Below are 20,852 nucleotides of genomic sequence, written 5' to 3' on the forward strand. Positions count from 1 at the left end.
TCTGTCAAACACATAAATAAAATCATATATATATACATATAGATGTATATATATATACACACATACACTCTCTTGTAACCACTACTACAATCAAAACAGTATTTTCAGTTGTCCAGAAAGTTACTTTATGTCTCTACAGTTCATCTCTACCCGACCTGACTCCCCAAGCCCTGGGCAACCACCGGTCTGCTCTGTCACTACATATTAGAATTGTCTTTTAGACTTTCATATAAATGGAATCACGTATTCTAGTCATTCTAGTCATACATTTACCTTTGTGTCCAGATTTTTTGCTCAACATCATGGGGGTTTTTGGAGTCTTATCCATAATGTAGCATGTACCTGTGGTTTACTTTTTGGGGGTTGTTTTTTTTTTTTTTTTTTGCTGATAGCATTCCATTATGCTATTGTGCTACCATTACTTAACCTATTCACCTGTTGATGAACATCAGGTCATTTCCAGTTCTCAGCTATTATAAATCTAGCTGCTATAGACATTCTTCTACAAGGCTTTTGTATATGCAAGTTTTCATTTATCTTGGGTAAACACCTAGGAGTGGAATAGCTGAGTTTTATGTTAATATATTTTTAAGTTATTAAGACACGGTCTGTGGGAATTTTAATCTGATGTCTTTAATGTTTTACATTCTGGGAAATTTGTCTTTTTATGATACTCTTTTTTTTTTTTTTTTAAGAACAGGAACAACAAAACATTTTTGCATGAGGATATAAGCATAGGGAGAAGAAAATAAGGATTTCAAAGACCATCACAAGAGATGAGAGGTCATTTTTAAAAAGCCTGTGATATGCTTAAATCTGAGGCCAATGAATAAAGCCTTACTTTTGTTTGAGTGACAAATGGTAACAGAAATGAAAGAAGCAGAATGATGATAGGGAGGCTTGCACAAGGATTGGTATATATAGAAAACGGAACGAGCCAGGCCTGTCTACAGCATCAGGCTCTTTCTGCCTGGATTTTTGTTAAACCTCCTTGATTAAGACCCTTCTGGGGGTCTTAAGCCATCTTACCTAGATGGCTCAATTAGTTAAGCATCTGTGTTTGCCTCAGGTCATGATCTCAGGGTCCTGGGGTTGAGTACCATGTCAGGCTCCCCACTCAGCAGAGAGTCTGCTTCTTCCTCTCCCCACTTGTGCTTGCTTTCTTGTTCTCTCTCTCAAATAAACAAAACTTTTTAAAAATCTTATGGGGCGCCTGGGTGGTTCAGTTGGGTTAAGCATCTGCCTTCAGCTCAGGTCATGATCCAGGAATGCTGGGATCAAGCCCTGTGTCTGATTCCCTTTTCAGTAGGGAGTCTGCTTCTCCTCTGCCTCTCATCCCACTCCTGTTACCTCTCTCAAATAAATAATAATCTTTTTTTTAAAAATCTTATTAAAAAAGACTCTTATAGCACATAGTGGGCTTAGTTTTTCTGAACTTCCACTGTTCTTTTTCTATGTCTTTTCTACGTCTTTTACAGTTATGTGCAGGCACAGCCACTTATATCCACTCATGGCGCTAATCCACCAGCGTGCTCTGCTCACCAACTCTAGCCCGCTTCCTTGGGAAGCAATCAAGTATTTTCAGACAAGTCCATCTTCTGATTCTACGCCTTGGTATTTCATTTCTAAGGTTTTAACATTTATTTCCCTCTTTTTAGTTTTCCTTGTTTACCAGGGAGTAACTGCCTCCCTTCCCATTTATGATTAAAAGAAGAAAGAAGTAGGAGGCAATAAATCATCCCACAGAGAGTTAAATTTGGCAAATGTTTTACTTATTTCCAAAGTCAAATTCCTATGTTTCTGACTTTGTCTTGAGTAACCTTGTGTATAAATGGTGTTATGTCTGTAGTAAAAACAAGGTAAACCACATTAGTAATTGTAATAGTTATTATTAGCATACACCAATATACAAATATTATACATTTTTATAAATGTAATAGTATAATAAAAGAATTTTGAGTGACATATTCTGGGACATGTGTTAAACACTTTATGGAAATTTATGTCTTTATTTTTTAAAATTTCATCCTTTTGATTTAAAATATTTCTCTTTTAGGACTCCTGTTATTCAAATGTTAGCACATTTTATGTCTATTGTCTATATTTCTTGGCCTTTCTTTTATGTTCTCTAACTCCTTTTCCTTTTTTCTGGACATTTCCTCAGGTTGCTCTTCCAGTTTGCTAATGTCTTTATCAGCTGTCCATTTTGCTATTTATTTCCTCTACTGTGTCTTCATTTCACTAATTGTTTTACATACCTAATATTTATATTTGGTATGTCTTTATATATATGTATGTGTTAGCATTCTCATTTCCTGTTGCTAATACCATGCCTTATTTCTTTAAATGTATTTAATAGACTAATTTAAAATTTTGGTCCATCTGTTCTAATATATCTGCTTCTGATGGAATCTGTAATGCAGTGTGTGTTTTTTCCTGAAATTGTTAATGCTCAGAAAACTGCTTATTACTTTGGCCAGTTAAGTGTATTTCCTCTGGGGCCATCAGTTACTCCATCAGTTGTTATGCATACATGTGATGGGATCAGATTCTGGTCCCTATAAATAGTTCAGGGGTGGGGAGAATGGATCTTGGAAGGGGAGGTCAAGGCATCAGAAAGCTGATGGTCAATGACTCCTCACCTCATGAGGTAAGAGTCCTTGGAATGTGATTTGCCATCCCCAAGCTTTGAGGAGGTGGTGCAGACAAGCACTTGCCTGAGGTAATGTGGTCTTTGTTTCTCCACTACTCATAAGCACAGCCTTGCCTTGATCCCACTCTTCAGGAAGCCTGGAACAGAGATTGGGTTACTGCAGCTGGGGGCACAGACACTGTTACAAGGCAAAGGCAGGGAAGAAGCAAGAGCAAACTCCAGAAGTTCGTTGTGTTATTATCGCAGCTCAGCTCTCTCTCCTGCTCTAGCCACCCAGTCCAGCATACTAGTTCAAATCAGGTATCAATCCAGGTCTTTCTAGCAGTTTCTGGTATTTCTGATCTTTTGCCTCAAGTTATACCTGGGTTTATCTCAGGTAGGTGCCCATTGGGCATATAGGAACGAGAACTGCAATCTCAATTGTCCACGATTGTCTCAACATGAGGTCTGTGGAACGATACTGGAGACCACATCATGTTATAACTTCCCTCATTCTTTCAACTTCCGCACAGGAGCAGCACACAGCACAGCACAGGCAAGTCCAAGTCCAAGAGGTTCTATTTAAAATGGCAGAGCCAGGGTGCCTGGGTGGCTCAGTGGGTTAAAGCCTCTGCCTTTAGCTTGGGACATGATCCCATTCCTCCGATCAAGCCCTGCATTGGGCTCTCTGCTCAGAAGGGAGCCTGCTTCCTCCTCTCTCTCTGCCTACTTGTGATCTCTGTCTGTCAAATAAATAAATAAAATCTTTTAAAAAAATAAATAAAATTTATTTTATTTAAATTAAATTAAAAAATAAAATAAAATGGCCCATTCTTTTTTTTTTTTTAAGATTTTATTTATTTATTTGTCAGAGAGAGAGGGAGAGAGAGCGAGTACAGGCGGACAGAATGGCAGGCAGAGGCAGAGGGAGAAGCAGGCTCCCTGCTGAGCAAGGAGCCCCATGCGGGACTCGATCCCAGGACGCTGGGATCATGACCTGAGCCGAAGGCAGCTGCTTAACCAACTGAGCCACCCAGGCGTCCCAAAATGGCCCATTCTTGATTGCTTTACCAGTTCTACTCTTCTAGTCTAAATACTCTTAACATCTATCAACTTCAAGCATGCAATATAACCAACTTGTTTTTTTTTTTTTATTGCCTGCATCACTCTTACAAGATACAAGCTTGACAGGGCAAGGCTTTTCACTTGTTCAGTGTTCTAGCACCAGGACCTGGAGCAGTGTCTGGCACACAGCAAGGTCTCAACAAATGCCTGTTGAATGAAAGGCCGAACCAGCATTAGGGTTATCACCAGACTCAGTCTCTAAACACCCTCCCATGTTATTAGGACAATAGAAGGGTCCTAACAGTCCAGAGAAGACAAACCAAGCCAATGGGAAGAACTTGGGAGTGTGGATTTATTAGAGCATGTAGAGGGAATAATGGGTGAGATTGATCTGGATTTTGAATAATTGGAAAAGTAAACCTCAAAGCTCAAGAACTTCCTCATGCTGAACTTGCCCTGGTTTATTTACTGGATGTTATAATTGTCCAGTGAGTAAACCAGCTGATCTGGGAGGCTGTGAGTTTAGTCCTTTGGAATTTGGGATGAACTGGGCAGAGCCTGCCATATGGCTCAGTGGATCTTCCAGTGCCGTGTTAAGAGGCAAAGACCCAAACCCAGGGCAGCGAAGGGCTCTTTCACATGCACTGTGTGTAAGTGCATGTAAGCAAGTCTTGTAAGGTCATGCTATAAATAGCCCAGTTACAAACACCCTAATTCTGGACATCTTCATTTCCAAAACCACGTGAGAAAGCTGTGTTTCCCTTGCAGCGTATCATTGGAATGATACTTTCGGGGCTCTGGGAACCCCCAAGCAGCTCTGGTCAGGAAGGACAGAATGGTTCTGCGTTTACAAAGTCCCCTGTGGCTACCGCCTGGGGTAAGGGCTGATGTAGACAACTGGGGCAGGAAGGCACGCGACGGGCCTAGGCTGTGGAGAGAAGCCATGAAACACTTCCACCTGCGCCTGCAGACAAGGCCCCCAAAGCGAGATCGTCGGCGTGGAAGTACCGAAGGCCAAGAGAAGTGCAAAAGCGGCAGAAGATCCCGGCCCTGGCCGAGAAGCTTGGACCCGGTTTACGTGACCTGCCTAACAGCGGGACCCTTCCACTGAGGAAACAACCAAGGCACCCGGAGGACAATGGCCAGTGGAAGCCGCGGGGCCCCTGTCCTTGCCAGAAGGGCCCGGGGAGCTTCGCGCGTGCTGGGGCTTCTCCCGGCTAGGTCGGCCTCCGGGGACGCGGACGGCGGGGAGCGCCCCCAGGGAGCCCCAGACCAGACAACCCGACAGTCCGCGCGCGGAGCCTCACCCTTGAGCGGAACCTCCGGCCTGACCTGCGGCACCGCCGGCGTCACTCTAGCAGACCCTGCGCGCGGCCTCCTGGACCCGCCCGCCCTTCCCGCCTCGACGTCGCGCCCGCTCGTCCCGCCGCCCCGCTCTGCCGCGGGACAGATTCGGGCGCCGGCCCCGACCCCCGTTCACCTCGCGCCAGGACGGGGTGCCCACAGGCCTCCCGGCAGCGGGGGCGCGCTGGGGCCGCAGTCGGTCCACCAGCCTCGCAGTGGGGTGGGCGCGGTTCGCGGCAGGCACAGCTCGGTTACCTAGGAGACGCGGTCAGGCCGCGTGGCCTTCTGGGGCTTGTAGTCCACCGGCTCCGGCTCTGGAGGCTCGGGCGCGGACGCGAGGAAGGCCCAGGGCCCTGCTTCCCCCGTTGGAAGTGCGCGGGGAGGGTCCTCTTTTCCCTTTAGTCCGCAGGTGGTCGCTCCAGGGCTGCGGGAGTGATCGCGGGCTGGCATGGTGGGCCGTGCTCAGATCTCAGGTGCGGGTGTGAAAGTTTGAGGGCTGGTAGACCCTTTGATGTCCCTGCGAGGACTAGCCATGGGGGTGGTTTGCAAATACTGGAACAGGTCTGCTTATCTGCCAGCCGCAGGTGGGCTATATGAAGGGGAAATTCCGTTTTGCAAACACACAAACGTTTTATTTTTTATATTTTTTAAAAGATTTTATTTATTTATTTATTTGACAGAAATCACAAGTAGAGAGGCAGGCAGAGAGAGAGTAGGAAGCAGGCTCCCTGCTGAGCAGAGAGCCTGATGCGGGCCTTGGTCCCAGGACCCTGGGATCGTGACCTGAGGCGAAGGCAGAGGCTTTAACCCACTGAGTCACCCAGGCGCCCCCACACAAACGTTTTAATGTTGAGGGGAAAAAGAAAGAAAATCCTATGGCAATATATTTACATACATTTCACAAGCTATAAATGAAAATGTGAATGATTAAGAGATACAAGTGCTTCTTGCATGAGTAGACCCAATAAAGTAGAAATGTGAGTTTTCATTAAATTAAACTGCAAATTTAAGAACATCCAAACTAATGATCCAGAATAATAGCTTTTAGGGGCACATGGGTGGCTCAGTGGGTTAAGCCTCTGCTTTCGGCTCAGGTCATGGTCTCAGGGTACTGGGATAGAGCCCTGAATCGGGCTGCCTGCTCAGTGGAGAGCCTGCTTCTCCCTCTCCCTCTGGCTGCCACACTGCCTACCTGTGCACTCTATCTCTCTGTCAAATAAGTAAATAAAATATTTTTTATTTTTATTTATTTTTATTATTATTATTTTTAAAGACTTCATTTATTTATTTATTTGACAGACAGAGATCACAAGTAGGCAGAGAGACAGGCAGAGAAAGAGGAAGGGAAGCGGGCTCCCTCCGGAGCAGGGAGAGAGCCTGATGCGGGGCTTGATCCCAGGACCCTGGGATCATGACCTGAGCTGAAGGCAGAGGCTTTACCACTTAGCCACCCAGGTGCCCCAAATAAAATCTTTTTTTAAAAAGCCACAAAATAGGGGCACCTGGGTGGCTCAGTGGGTTGAGCCTCTGCCTTCGGCTCGGGTCATGATCTCAGGGTCATGGGATCGAGTCCCGCGTCGGGCTCTCTGCTCAGCAGGGAGCCTGCTTCCTCCTCTCTCTCTCTCTGCCTGCCTCTCTGCCTACTTGTGATCTCTCTCTGTCAAATAAATAAATAAAATCTTTAAAAAAAAAAGCCACAAAATAATAGCTTTTAAAAAGAAATGAGCTATGAGAAAGACATGGGAGGACTTCAAATACATATTACTAAGTGAAAGAAGCCAATCTGAAAAGGCTTCAAATTATATGAGTCCAAATATATGAGATTTTGTAAAAGGCAAAATTACAGAAAGAGTAAGAAGATTGGTGATTGCCCGGGAGAGGGTGGAGAGAGAGATGAAGAGGTGCAGTACAAAGGAGTTTTGGAGCAGCATGTCTCAAAAATTATGCTGTGTACTACTATAAGATTGGATACATGTCATGATACATTTGTCAAAACCCACAGGATTATAATACCAGGAGTCAACTGTACCCCATGAGGGGCTGCTCAGTGCGGGCACCTAGTGAGCGAGCTCAGCCAAGAAGGTAGGCACAGAAGGTGAGTATCCATGGGAAAGTACTTTTATTTGGGGTCAGAATGGAGAACACAAGAATAGGTGGGAGAGGATGTTGTTGATACATTTGAATGTTGATAAGACATATTCGGGGAGGGCAAAGGGGAACACTTGAGGCAGGAACCAGTCTTAACACTTAGGGAACCTGGTCATCTGAGTGGGGTGCTCACGGCCTATTTGCGTGGGTGTTTAGGGAGCAGAAAAATATAAAGTTTAAAAATTTACAATATGGCAAAATGGGTGAAGGGGGTAAAAAGGTACAAACTTCCAGTTATAAAATGAATACATCATTGGGATGTAATGTACAGCATAGTGACTGAAGTTAATATTATATTGCATATGTAATGCTACAGTTGCTAAGAAAGTGGATCTTAAAAGTTCTCATCACAAGAAAAAAATGTTGTTAACTGTCTGGTAATAGATGTTAATTAGACTTATTGTGGTGATCATTTTGCAGTATCTACAAATATCAAATCATTGTACACCTGAAACTAATACAATATTATGTCAATTAGAACTTTAAAAATTACATTCTACTTTGCGATGTCTCAACATCATTAAAAATACTGATTGGGATGGATAACGCTTGCCACCCAGGTTAAAGGTGATTGGGATTGCCAAACTTTGATAAAGGGAAAAACCAGGAAGACTCCTATTAGGCATATGCCAAGGGTCTAAGACCCAGTTCTAAACCAGGCACCCGACTTTGTGGGAGAAAGCCAAGAGAACAGTTTGGGCTTGCTGGATTTAAGGGAATCTGTTAGAAGGTTTTGGTTATGTTATGGAAGACGTTTATCTCTTGGCCTAATCTTCATAGCTTGATCTGATCTGCACATCTGTCAGTATCATTAGCCCAACCCACAGTGGTATTCTGATGGATTGGCACAATTCATCCAGCGGGGCGGGGTGCATGGAATACATGAGTCAATTCAGGAACAGGTCTTGAAGAGCCAGGTGTCCAGAGACCTAAGGGAAAGGACTGGGCAAAGCAGTAGTAACCATTGGGAAGTTGATATCCTAAAACCAGCTCCAGAGAAAGCAGTCTCCATGGGGATCCTGACAGTTCAAAGTCAAGTCTAGCAGGAGCAGTGCCCATAGGGTAATTAACAGTCCAAAAAGAAATCCAAAGGGGCACCTTGGTGGCTCACTTCTGACTGTTGTTCTTGGCTCAGGTCTTGATCTCAGGGTCATGAGATCAGACCCTGTTTGGGCTCTGTCCTGGGCATGGAACTTCCTTAACAGCAACAACAACAACAAAAACTCCAAAGAGACATAGCAGATGAACTTGTCCAGGTGGATCCGAATGGCAATTCTGAGATTGCAGAACATAGAATGAGAATGGGAGCCACGTTCTTACATGGATCATCCCCCAGGTATAGCTGGATGGAAGGAAGAAAGGAATGGGAATGAGGGTGTTGTATATGGATCAGGCTATGGACAGGAATGGGAATAAGGGTGTTGTAAGAGTAAAGCAAGAAGCTGGCAATAGTCCACTATATGGGTATAACTATCTAGAGGGTTTTATTTAGGTTTGTCATCTCACAAACATTCAGAAAGGGTAGCTGCAGGGCACCTGGGTGGTGCAGTCAGTTAAGCATCCGACTCTTGGTTTCCTCTCAAGTTGTGATTTCAGGGTCATGAGATTGAGCCCAAGTTGGGCTGTGTGCTTAGCGCAGCATCTGCTTAAGACTCTTTCTCCCTCTTCCTCTGCCCCTTCCCCTCCTCTCTAAAATAAATAAATAAATAAATAAATAAATAAATAAATACATCTAAAAAAAAGAAAGAAAGAAAGGATAGCTGGCCTTTAGGTACAGTGCAAGTGGAACCAGTTTCTAATCCCAGGGGACTTCACAAGCAACCGAAGATCTGGTCTGCTATTGTTATTGGTAGAGGTGAATCAAAAATTGCCTTGGGTATTTTGAGAACTACTGGATTGACAAAGGACATGTACAAGGGACAATCTTCTATGCTATTTTCAATTCCATTTCCACATTTTGAGATGATTCAATTAATCTCCTTTAAAGAAATTTCTGGAGGCAGCCAAAGGGGTCTATGGTTCTGAAGAGTACCCAGAGGGTGGAGGTGTACTGAATTGCTTTTTTGCAGATGCTCTCCCGTTTTCCAGCAAGAACTAACACTCAGTGCCAACACTTTTTGAGCTTTGCATGGGTTACATTATTCAGACATTGCTATAGTCCTGTGAGGTAGGTGCTATTTCTTTCTCCTGTTTTTACAGATGAGGAAGCTGAAACCCAAGGCTTAAGTTACCTGATCAAGCAGGAAGGTTTAGGAAGCCAGAGACTCGGACTAGAATTTAGGCTTTTGACTACACAGCCCTACTGTGTTCTCTGTTGGCTTCTTGTGTGTCCCACTGAATTTTCAATGATCTTTGCTGCCTCCTCACTGGTCTGTACACTCCCCGAGGGCAGGGCCCTGGTTCTGTTCTCCACAGATGAGCCTCTTCCCATGCCCCATCCTGTTAGTATCCCCATTGTTTGACCTGGTTCCGTGGAGGAAGTCCATGTGGCAACGTGAGCTGACCTCACACTGGTAACTCCAGGTCAGAACCCAAACATTCTGTAGGGAGCAGAGTTTCTTAGTTCCTCATAAATACAGGGCAGATACTATGCTATAGCTAAATCTATCCTTTCATCCGTATGCTGAAAGACTAACAGTTTTGGAGTGATGGACAAGGTTCAAAGTTCTTTCACCTTTCTAGTTTTGTTTTTAATAGAATGCCCACTTCTTCTATGCTTGCCTTATGGAGGTGAGTTCCAACCAGTTGATCTAGCAACAGACTTAATGGGTAACTTCAACTATTTTTTTACTTGTTTCAGGGGAAATAAGAAGGGGTAATTACATTTCACTGCTACAAGTTTTCTTTTCAAGGCTACAAACAGTCACAAACATCCACAAATGTCACTAAGCAGGAAGGTGTTTTCTCAAGACTCAGAGGTAAGTCATTGTATTACTCATTAGGTGAAATGGGAACCATAGTCTGGGGTCATCCTATTCACTGTATGAATGTGTCTTGTCTTACGTATTTGCTAGGAGCATGCGCCATACAGTAATATAATTAGATAAGCATTGCTTGAAAATTAGTCCGGTATTATTCTTTCTTGGTAAGCTGTGCTTTCTTTTCAGGGATTACTGTGCCTCTCTTTCATTTCACTCATCACACACAGAAAATTTGCCTGCCTCAGGATCATTTGAATGTGTCTGTATGGCTTTAATTGTAATGTGGGGGCACATTCTGGTGGTAGACCATAGGAATCCAGATACAGCAAGCATAAAATGTTCTTTATAATTATCTGTTTTCTATGCTTTGCATTTTAAGTCCTAAAACTCTGTTTATCTCAAAACAGAGAAAATGACCCTGACAATTGGTGAACCAGGCAGTAACTCTTTGTGAAGAGACATGGTACTTATAAATGACTTCTATTCTGTACAAGGGAAATGCTATCTGCACAATATAATAGCTTGTAATTCTGTAGGAGGAAAGGATATTGCCATGGGGCCCTCCCTGGCCCTGGCTCTCTGACCTTCCGATGATAGCACAGATCCCTTCAAATTTGTCAGGTCCTCAACCAGCTCATATGACTGCAAAAACAGATCAGAAAGCAAATGCATTATGTTCTTAACCCCCTATATTCATGAAAGGAAATGCTGGATAGAAACAGAACAAATTGCAGATTAAGCCACATATTTCTTTGAGGCATTATAATAAATTTATTAACAGTATTTACCTTCTTAGCTATTAGGTCCCCTTGTCTAATGCCAAGTTATTTCTTTATTTTCCTAAATCTGTCTTAAACTTGTCTCTTCTCTCTGATCCCTTTGAACGGCTTTCTAGCTCCAAGACCTATTATGCCCAAGCAATTCACAGGGCGTAATGGTAAGTCAAGGGATCTGGGATGGTGCCTGGGATTCAGGAACATTCCCAGAGCTGCTGTGGTATATGGCTCCAGAGGGCGCCCCACAGTGGTCATCACTAATCTGTACAGTCCTTTCTGCAAATCAGAAAAATGAGTGCCCTGTGGATGGTTGGTTTAGTTATGATGCCACTCAGAACAGATTAGAAAATAGCACAGATGTCCAAGCATCAGGAAATACAGACTTTTTCAAAATACATTTTATTTATTTATTTAATTGACAGAGAGAGAGAAAGAGAGAGAGACTGCGAGACAGGGAGCACAAGCAGGCTGAGTGGAAGAAGGAGAAGTAGGCTTCCCACCAAGCAGGGAGCCTGACCTGGGGCTTGATCCCAGGATCTAGGGATCATGACCTGAGCTGAAGGCAGATGCTTAATTACTGAGCCACCCAGCTGGCCCAAAATACAGAAAATCTTAAAAACAATACAGCAGCCCTCCCAAACACATTAGGAACTTTTCTAAAGCTCAGCTATGAATACCTCACTTGCCTGTTCATCCCCCTACTGCCAAAGCCCAGAGATTGAATTCTTGCCAAGGTATCAGGAGACCTGCATTTTAATCTTTACTTTGAAACTAACTGGTGTTATGAGCTTACACTAGAGGTTTGCTGAGACCTCTGGTGCGTCCAAGCTTTGGGTCCCAAGTGCAGGTTCCAATATGGAGATAGAGGACAGAATTGTTTTAGATCATTGGAAGATTCCCAATTTTCTCTGTAACCCTTAGCTCTTGGTTATATGAAAAGATGCCTAACTCATAATAAGGGAAATACTCATTCCAATTTTCAGCTATCATGTTGAGAGTGGGCAAATGTTTCATTAAGAAAACTGGCAAAAGGGGCGCCTGGGTGGCTCAGTGGGTTAAAGCCTCTGCCTTCGGCTCAGGTCATGATCCCAGGGTCCTGAGATCGAGCCCCACATCAGGCTCTCTGCTCAACAGGGAGCCTGCTTCCTCCTCTCTCTCTGCCTGCCTCTCTGCCTACTTGTGATCTCTTGTCTGTCAAATAAATAAAATCTTAAAAAAAAAACTGGCAAAAGAGTTGGGAAATATAATCTCTTGCTTCTTCTTCTTCTTTTTTTTTTTTTTTAATAAACTTGCTTCTTTTTTTTTAATGGAGCCCAGCACAGGGCTTCAGTTCACACCCTGAGATCGAGACCTGTGCCAAAATCAAGAGTCGGACTCTTAAACGACTGAGCCACCCAGGTGCCCCAATATAACATTTTTAAAAACTGAAGTATAATGAATGTATGACATCCTATTAGCTTCAAGTGTATATAATCTCATATCTTGTGTGTAGGCAAGGAAAGAGTGCAACTTCTACAGAGGGCAATTGGCAATCCTTATAAATACAAAAAGAATGTATTTACTTTTTGGCCCAGAGTACTGAAATATGCCTGGGATTTATTTTAATCAGGTATAATAAGACATATAGACACAGAAATGATTGTTCATGATGGAAGAACATTATATTCACAGATTTCTAGAAGCAGGGCAAGAGGGAGGAGCATGGCTCAGAGTCCTTATTGGTGTTTTCATGGGAAAGAAAGAGTGAAGTGGGGTAGGGACACAGAGTAGTGGATAGTTGGAATGATTTCGGTGGGCTCTGGGCTATAGGAGTGGTTTCTAGTTGTCCAGCACCTGGCCCTGGGAATATTTAGGGTAGGGGAAACATTGGCTTGTTGTGTGAGAGGTAGTTGGAGCTGTGGGCTCTGGATTGGTTAGTTTATATCAAAGGCATGCTCAGAGGGGAGGTTTCCATGAACTTTAGGAAATAGCTAACCCTGGGAGGGACAGTCTGTCAGATGTGAAAAAACCTCAGATGTGAAAAACCTCAAAAATACAGAAAATAGGAAAGCCTGGCTCAGTCAGTGGAGTGTGCAACTCTTGGTCTCAGGATTGTGAGTTCGATCCCCACGTTGGGTGCAGAGATTACTTAAAAATAAAATGCCTTAGGGGCGCCTGGGTGGCTCAGTGGGTTAAAGCCTCTGCCTTCAGCTCAGGTCATTGTTCCCAGGGTCCTGGGATGGAGCCTGCATCAGGCTCTCTGCTCAGCAGGGAGCCTGCTTCCCTTCCTCTCTCTCTGCCTGCCTCTCTGCCTACTTGTGATCTCTGTCTGTCAAATAAATAAATAAAATCTTTAAAAAATAAAAAAAAATAAAAAAATAAAAAAATAAAATGCCTTAAAAATACAGAAAATAAGAAAATATAGTCAATATAGACAGAAATTTCATTTCTAAGAAACTACTAAAAAATATGTTTCTTGGGGCAGTGGGCTAAAGCCTTTGCCTTCAGCTCAGGTCATGATCCCAGGGTCCTGGGATCGAGGCCCACATTGGGCTCTCTGCTCAGCAGGGAGACTGCTTCCCTGCCCCTGCTCTCTGCTTGCCTCTCTACCTACTTGTGATCTCTGTCTGTCAAATAAATAAATAAAATCTTTTTTAAAAAATATGTTTCTTGAGGTACCTGGGTGATACAGTTAGTTAAGCATCTGACTCTTGGTTTTGGCTCAGGTTTTGATCTCAGGGTCTTAAGATCCAAGCCCTATTTTGGGCTCTGCACTCAGCAGGGAGTCTGCTGGAGATTCTCTCTCTCCCTCTGCCCCTCCTCTTTCTCTTTCTAAAATAAATAAATAAACCTTTAAATAATATATGTGTGTGTGTGTGTATGTGTGTGTGTGTGTATATATATGTGTGTGTTTCTCATTTCCCTAACCCACCTACTCTCCTGTTCTGCAGGGGACTTTCATATCAATTTTTCTTGCTCTAGAAAACCCCCAACATGATTACCTCAGGCTTGCCTTGAGGGGTGGCCTTGTTTCCTCCCTAACTGGCAAAATCCAAGCAGTCAAAACAGAGTATCTGCATCCCCCTCCCCATCCACCTGCAACCTCACCCTCCTTCTTTGCTTTCCTTTCTTTCTAGGCCGAGGATGGCCCCAGCCAGTGCACCACCGTCCATCTCCACCGACTGGCACAAGCACAGGCACAGGTGCCAAGTCCCTCCTCGTTTCCTGTAGTTTAAATATCACAGTTTAAATATCAGTCCCGTCCTCCTATGAAAGCGCTGTCCGTTCTCCCATCTTAGAAAGCAAAACCCATCTTCCTATCCCTTAGCCCTCCTGGGAGCTGCCCTCATCTCTCCTCAATACCAAAGACACCGCTAGCCCTTTCCCAGCGCACTTTCTTCCCGCCATGCTCGGCTGAGCTTTCACTGAGGCGTGAAGCTCAGGGCGTTTTTCGTTCAGTTGCTGAACTTTCTGTGCCATGGAAGGGACGGGGGTGGGACGGCCAAGTGCGGGTGAAGAGTAATCTCCGTGGTGTGTGAAGTTTTGCAAGTAGCCGAAGAGCGTACTCGCCGTGGAGTTGCTGTTTTGTGCAGTTTGTGCGAACAGTAACTCTTCTCTCGTCTCAGGCAGGGGGGAGAGTCGTCCACCTGACCTCAGCAAGAGCAGCCGGAATCTCAGAGTACATCCGACACCGGCGAGCGCTGAGACCTGGAATGCAGGTTGGGGGAATGGCGTTCTCAGTCTCTAACACCCTCTCAGCACGGCACCGCACACCCTGACACCATCCGTGCAACACCTGAGTCACCAAACTAAAGCTGCTGTCCTTGCGGCCACAGAGCTGGCAGGTGCTGCTAGACCGAGTCAGGGATCCTGTGATCTGGGCAGCATCCCTACAGAGTGAGAGCCGGGCTTTGGCAAAGGACCAGAGGCAGAGGAGGCAAATAGAGTTGGGGATTCCTTTCCATGGGAATTCAAAGTGTATTTGTTCACACAGGCCATGCGATCTAGCCTCCATATTATTTATTTATTTATTTATTTTAAAAAGATTTTGTTTATTTATTTGACAGACAGATCACAAGTAGACAAAGAGGCAGGCAGAGAGAGAGGGGGAAGAAGGCTCCCTGCTAAGTGGAAAGCCAGGTGCGGGCCTGGATCCCAGGACCCTGGGACCACGACCTGATCGGAAGGCAGAGGCTTTAACCCACTAAGCCACCCAGGTGCCCCAAGCCTCCATATTTTTTAAAATTAAGGATGCTATTTTTATGGTACTTTGGATTTTGTCTCCCATCCCCCTTTGAAATAACAATATGGTTAACAAATATATTAACTGATAGACACAAGTGAAATGAAATTTTATGTGAACCGTTCTTTCCATTTTTAGCACTGATTTCGCACAGACCTGCTCTTGTTCAAGTAATTATAATTGCATGTGTAGCCTTTACCATTGCCCTGGTATGTGGAATCGTGATTTCTTATGTGATATAGTAAGTATTTACTAAGTAACATTACCAACCTCAAGTAAGACATAACAAATTAACCAGGCTATTATTTAGTAATGCTGATGATGATAATTCTTAAAATCACTAAATTATTACTGTCATTCTAAACCTCCCCACCTGTGTTTTTCAGAATATGGACTGTACTCATGTTGGGTCACAATGTAAATGAAGAAAAAAACAATTAGGACAGAATACATTTTAGTAGGATAGAATATATTGAAAAGCATTATATTTTTTTAAATGAAAATGCTGATTATTTAAAAGTTAAAAAAATTTTAAAGATTTTATTTATTTATTTATTTATTTTTTAAAAGATTTTATTTATTTATTTTACAGAGATCACAAGTAGGCAGAGAGGCAGGCAGAGAGAGAGAGGGGGAAGCAGGCTCCCCGCTGAGCAGAGAGCCCGATGCGGGGCTCGATCCCAAGACCCTGAGATCATGACCTGAGCCGAAGGCAGAGGCTTAACCACTGAGCCACCCAGGTGCCCCTAAAGATTTTATTTATTTATTTGACAGAGAGAGAGCACAAGTAGGTAGAGTAGCAGGCAGAGGGAGGGGGGAAGCAGGCTCCCCGCCAAGCAGAGAACCAGATGTGGGCTCATGGAATCATGGCCTGGAATCATGACCTGAGCCGAAGGCAGCTGCTTAACCAGCTGAGCCAACCGGATGCCCCCAAAATTTAAAAATTTTTAAAAATTTTTATTTATTTTTTAATTTGTTATTTGGGTCACCATGTAGTACATCATTAGTTTTTGATGTAGTGTTCCATGATCCGTTGTTTGCATATGACACCCAGTGCTCATTACAACACATGCCCTCCTGATACCCATCAGCAGGCAACTCTGCCCACCCCTTGCCCCTCTGAAACCCTCAGATTATTTCCCAGAGTCCATAGTGTCTCACGGTTCATTTCCCCCTCTGATTCCCCCTTTCAGTTTAACCTTCGTTCCCCTAATGTCCTCTGTGCTATTCCTTATGTTCCACATATAAGTGAAACCATATGGTAATTGTCTTTCTCTGCTTGACTTACTTCACTCAGCATAATCCCCTCCAGTTCCATTCAGGCCAATGCAAAAGTTAACTGACTGAGCCACTGAGGCACCCTAAATAAATAAATTTTTTTTTTAAGATTTTATTTATTTATTTGACAGACAGAGATCACAAGTAGGCAGAGAGGCAGGCAGAGAGAGAGAGAGAGATAGAGAGAGAGGGAAGCAGGCTCCCTGCAGAGCAGAGAGCCCAATGCGGGGCTTGATCCCAGGACCCTGAGATCATGACCCGAGCTGAAGGCAGCAGCCCAACCCACTGAGCCACCCAGGTGCCCTAACAAATAAATCTTTTAAAAAAATACATAAAAACATATACATAGGGATTCACCTTTTTTTTTTTTAAAGATTTTTATTTGTTGATTTGACAGACAGAGATCACAAGCAGACAGAGAGAGAGAGAGGGAAGCAGGCTCCCTGCTGAGCAGAGAGCCCGATGCGGGACTCGATCCCAGGACCCTGAGATCATGACCTGAGCCGAAGGCAGAAGCCTAGCCCAGGCTGGACCTGGTGGAGTGAGCAAGGCACTCACCTCAGATACAAAATTTAAGAGGGTGCCAAAACACTCAGTCATCAGGATGAATGATGTTTTAATGCAGTATTTTATAAAATCTACAATTACTTAAAAAAAATATCCATGATGAACAAAATGCCAACATTTTATTTTATTATTTTATTTTTTTTAAATATTTTATTTATTTATTTGACAGAGAGAAATCACAAGTAGATGGAGAGGCAGGCAGAGAGAGAGAGAGGGAAGCAGGCTCTCTGCTGAGCAGAGAGCCTGATGTGGGACTTGATTCCAGGACTCTGAGATCATGACCTGAGCTGAAGGCAGCGGCTTAACCCACTGAGCCACCCAGGCGCCCAAAATGCCAACATTTTAAATACAGGATCAGTAATAGTGTTGCACCAAGCCACACCGGAGAGCGAGCAAAAGGAAGAATCAGTAATACCTGCCTGGACTTTATTTAAAATGTTGATATTTTGTTCGTCACGGATCTCTTGGCATTCCTTTTTCTTTTGTAAAATGTTGCATTAAGATATTATGTAGTTTATGGGCACCTGGGTGGCTCAGTGGGTTAAGCCACTGCCTTCGGCTCAGGTCATGATCTCAGGGTCCTGGGATCGAGTCCCGCGTCGGGCTCTCTGCTCAGCAGGGAGCCTGCTTCCTCCTCTCTCTCTCTCTGCCTGCCTCTCTGCCTACTTGTAATCTCTCTCTGTCAAATAAATAAATAAATCTTTAAAAAAAAAGATATTATGTAGTTTAAAAAGAAGATATTATTATATTCTGTTGTACTCCACATGAGTTCCTTATTCACCTCACCTAGTCCTGGCCCTGAGCTACATCCTTTCTTGCCTGTCAGCACACACTGGAGAGTGTCTGTTTCTGCCTCCTTCCCGCGCCTACCGCCAGGTACAGTGATTGCTTTTCAAGCAAAAGTCGCAGGATTAAGGTAGAATGATTCCCCGTGAAAGCTGCGCTCTTAAGCTCATGCACATTCTTCTCCAGTAGGCTGGTGCACGCGGAGGAAAGACAGCAACTGGTGTGGCTTTATAACAATGTCAGCGTACCATTCCTGGGAGGAGACGACGACGTCGACAATGTGGGTGAGGACTCTGAGAGAGAGAGCCTGGATGAGTCCGCCTACCTGCTTCCAGAGAATGAGGAGGAGCTGGAGAAGTTCATTCACTCAGGTAAACACAGGGCCAGTTTGTCCTGTCAGATGCGAACTCACACAAAAGCTGAGCGGGCCCTCATGGTTTCGTTTCCAGAGGCAAAGCGAAGAGGGATTTAGTGGAGTTTGAGGTAATGAAGGTGAATATTTACAGCCACATCTGCAGAAATGAAGTGTTCTCATCAAACTGCACAGAGGGGAAAACAGCCTTGGGTTGCTCGGTTCCTTTTGTGGGGCAATTCCAAGGACCAAGAGCAGAGTTCAGGAGACCAAACTTCCCCCAGACTAAATCTTCCTTTAAACACACTTCTCAGGGTGGCACTATTCCTGAGTATAGAACACAGGGAGACAGATGTCTCTCTTGCATAGTCTGCCTCCATCTGATGTGGGAACAGGATCCAGACCCCCAGAATGGACACTTGTAGGAGAGGTACTCACCATGCCCGCAAATCTTTGTGAGGAGAAGCCAGCATATGTGTTCACATAAACCTGATTTTGTAGAAGCTCTGAGATAGCTTCTTACAAAAATTCTAGAGCCAAAATATTTTGAGTGCACTGTCTGATTCAGCCATGCCAGTCTTCCGGTGTGTGGATCTCCTCTCTCACAACCCCAGACACAGGAGTCAGAGACAGGCCGGAAGGCCAGTAGTGCAGTGACCAGTGATGCTTACTGACACCAATGTCTTTGTTTACCCTTAGGAAATACTTTTTCAATGTCTTTTCCTTACATTGAAGTATAGCTTTTCTGTATTCTTTTTTAAAAAATTTTATTTAAAATCCAGTTAGTTAACATACAGGGTACTATTAGTTTCAAGTGTACAATATAGTGATTTGGAACTTCCATAAGACACCCAATGTTCATCACAGCAAGTGAACTCCTTAATCGCCCCCCCACCTCCTCCTGGTAGCCATCTGTTTGCTCTCTATGGGTCTGTTTCTTGGATTGCTTCTCTCCTTCTCTCTCTCTCTTTCCCCCCTTTGCTCATTTGTTTCTTAAATTCCACATATGAGTAAAATCATATATTTGTCTTTCACTGATGGACTTAATTCACTTAGCATAACACTCTCTAGCTCCATCCATGTCATTACAAATGACAAGATTTCATTTTTTTATAGCTGAGTAATATTCCTTTGTGTATATACATCACATCTTTATCCATTCATCAGCCGACATTATTTTTTTTTAACTGAGAATTTATAAAGCATTTATAAGATGTGGGAAAATAACTTTATTTGGGGGAGTTAAATAAATTTAAATTCAGTTTTCACCATGCTTTTCAGATGAAAAACATTCATTTTATCTTGAAAATTCTACTCTTTGTACTTTATTTTTCCATACTTTTCCTTTCACCTTTTGTCTATTCCTCATTTACTAGTACCTCAATAACATTATATCTGTATTTTAGTTATTAGATCCAAAAGAAGAAAGCATGTGGAAAACAAGAGATTGAGGAAAGAGCAAAATTTATTAAAGGGAACAAAAATGGGGAATTCTATGCCTGGTATATTCTCAGAGGATCTATGAGAGCAAACGAAAATGATGCAGGACATGCTAGCCAGCATGGAGCCCACAGCTGCAGGGACGACCCGCGACTGGGGACCTGAGCAGGACTTACTCCTCGAGAGCTCTGTCCAGAGCACTCTAAAGAAGAAAACTAGAAGTATATAACCGAAAATAAATCCATATATGCAGTGAGTCTTACTTCTTAGCTCTCATAGTCCATTAATAATTAAAACATATTGAAAAAGATAAAATCCAACTTCCTGAGTACAAAAGAGAGACTGTCAGGATTTTTTCCCCTTTGTTTCAAAATTATTTATTTATGTTTTTTAGGATTTTCTTTTCTTGCTCCTAACCAGAAGCATGAACAATTTCTTTGGGCAGTCTCTCAGACCAAGCCAAGGAACTACTTTCACGATACAAAACTTTTCCAGGGATATTATCTGTCAGTTGTGGTACCTTGTGCCCAATCTCCTCAAAGGAAAGCTGAGAATATCCTAATAGATTTGACACTGGACTAACATGCAGCTAATGGATTAACATCATCCCTGTTTTTAAGGACCTGGGATCCGGTGGGGAAAAAGGGGCTGCAGGTAGGGAGGTGTCAAGTGTGGCCAGTTATGGTGGGCGCTGTCAGCCGGGAGCTGCTGAGAGCTGTGGGAATACAGGAGTCAAGACTGACTCCAAACAGGTCAGTGCTTTGGAAACGGTCTGATGGTTCCTCAGAAAGTGAAGCAGAAAGGCTCAACATGACCCAGCAGTTCCACTCTTAGGGTTAGGTCCAAGAGAACCGAAAACACACATACACAGAAAAACCTGCACACAAATGTTCACAGCAGTGTTACCCATGAGAGCAAAGAAGTGGAAACAACCCAGCAGTCCATCAACTGACAAAAAGATAAAGTGGGGGGTCTATCCATATAACAGAATATTCTTCAGCTATAAGAAAGAAATACTGATACATCTACGACATAGAAAAACCTTGAAAAAATTATGCTAAATGAAGTATGTTAGACACAGAGGTCACAAATTTTCTGATTTCATTTATCCAAAATGCCCAAAAGAACCAAATACATAGAGGCAGAAAGTAGATAAGTGGTTCCAGGAACTGGGTGAGGGGAGAAAAGGGAAGGACTGCTGATGGGTGTGGGGTTTCTTTTTTTTTTTTTTTAAGATTTTATTTATTTATTTGACAGAGATCACAAGTAGGCAGAGAGGCAGACAGAGCGAGAGGAGGAAGCAGGCTCCTCACCGAGCAGA

The 20,852-nt window shown here is 43.5% G+C and overlaps 1 protein-coding gene and 1 long non-coding RNA gene across 3 annotated transcripts in view; one reads left to right on the forward strand and one right to left on the reverse strand.

Annotated features, from left to right (window-relative positions):
• The window catches only part of LOC106004480, a 16,032-nt gene extending 10,758 nt beyond the window's left edge, over nt 1-5,274 (reverse strand). The window contains exons 1-2 of one of the 2 annotated variants that reach the window (XR_001177502.2): nt 5,005-5,274; nt 2,643-2,790 (exon numbers count right to left, since the gene is read on the reverse strand). This is a non-coding gene — a long non-coding RNA (uncharacterized LOC106004480). The remainder of the gene's footprint in view (nt 1-2,642; nt 2,791-5,004) is intronic. The other variant, XR_006605875.1, reaches the window with a different exon arrangement.
• Nucleotides 5,275-8,969: 3,695 nt separating this feature from the next.
• Nucleotides 8,970-19,846, forward strand: CUNH19orf18 (chromosome unknown C19orf18 homolog). Its single transcript, XM_004780498.3, has 7 exons — nt 8,970-9,919; nt 10,042-10,107; nt 14,003-14,068; nt 14,492-14,584; nt 15,247-15,349; nt 17,926-18,110; nt 19,498-19,846. The coding sequence occupies exons 1-7, from the start codon at nt 9,838-9,840 to the stop codon at nt 19,614-19,616; spliced, it is 714 nt and encodes a 237-aa protein (XP_004780555.1). The 5' UTR covers nt 8,970-9,837; the 3' UTR covers nt 19,617-19,846.
• Nucleotides 19,847-20,852: the final 1,006 nt, after the last annotated feature.

This window comes from Mustela putorius, unplaced genomic scaffold (genome assembly GCF_011764305.1).
Source record: "Mustela putorius furo isolate JIRA1106 unplaced genomic scaffold, ASM1176430v1.1 tig00000196_pilon_pilon_pilon, whole genome shotgun sequence".
NCBI classification, from domain to species: Eukaryota; Metazoa; Chordata; class Mammalia; order Carnivora; family Mustelidae; genus Mustela; species Mustela putorius.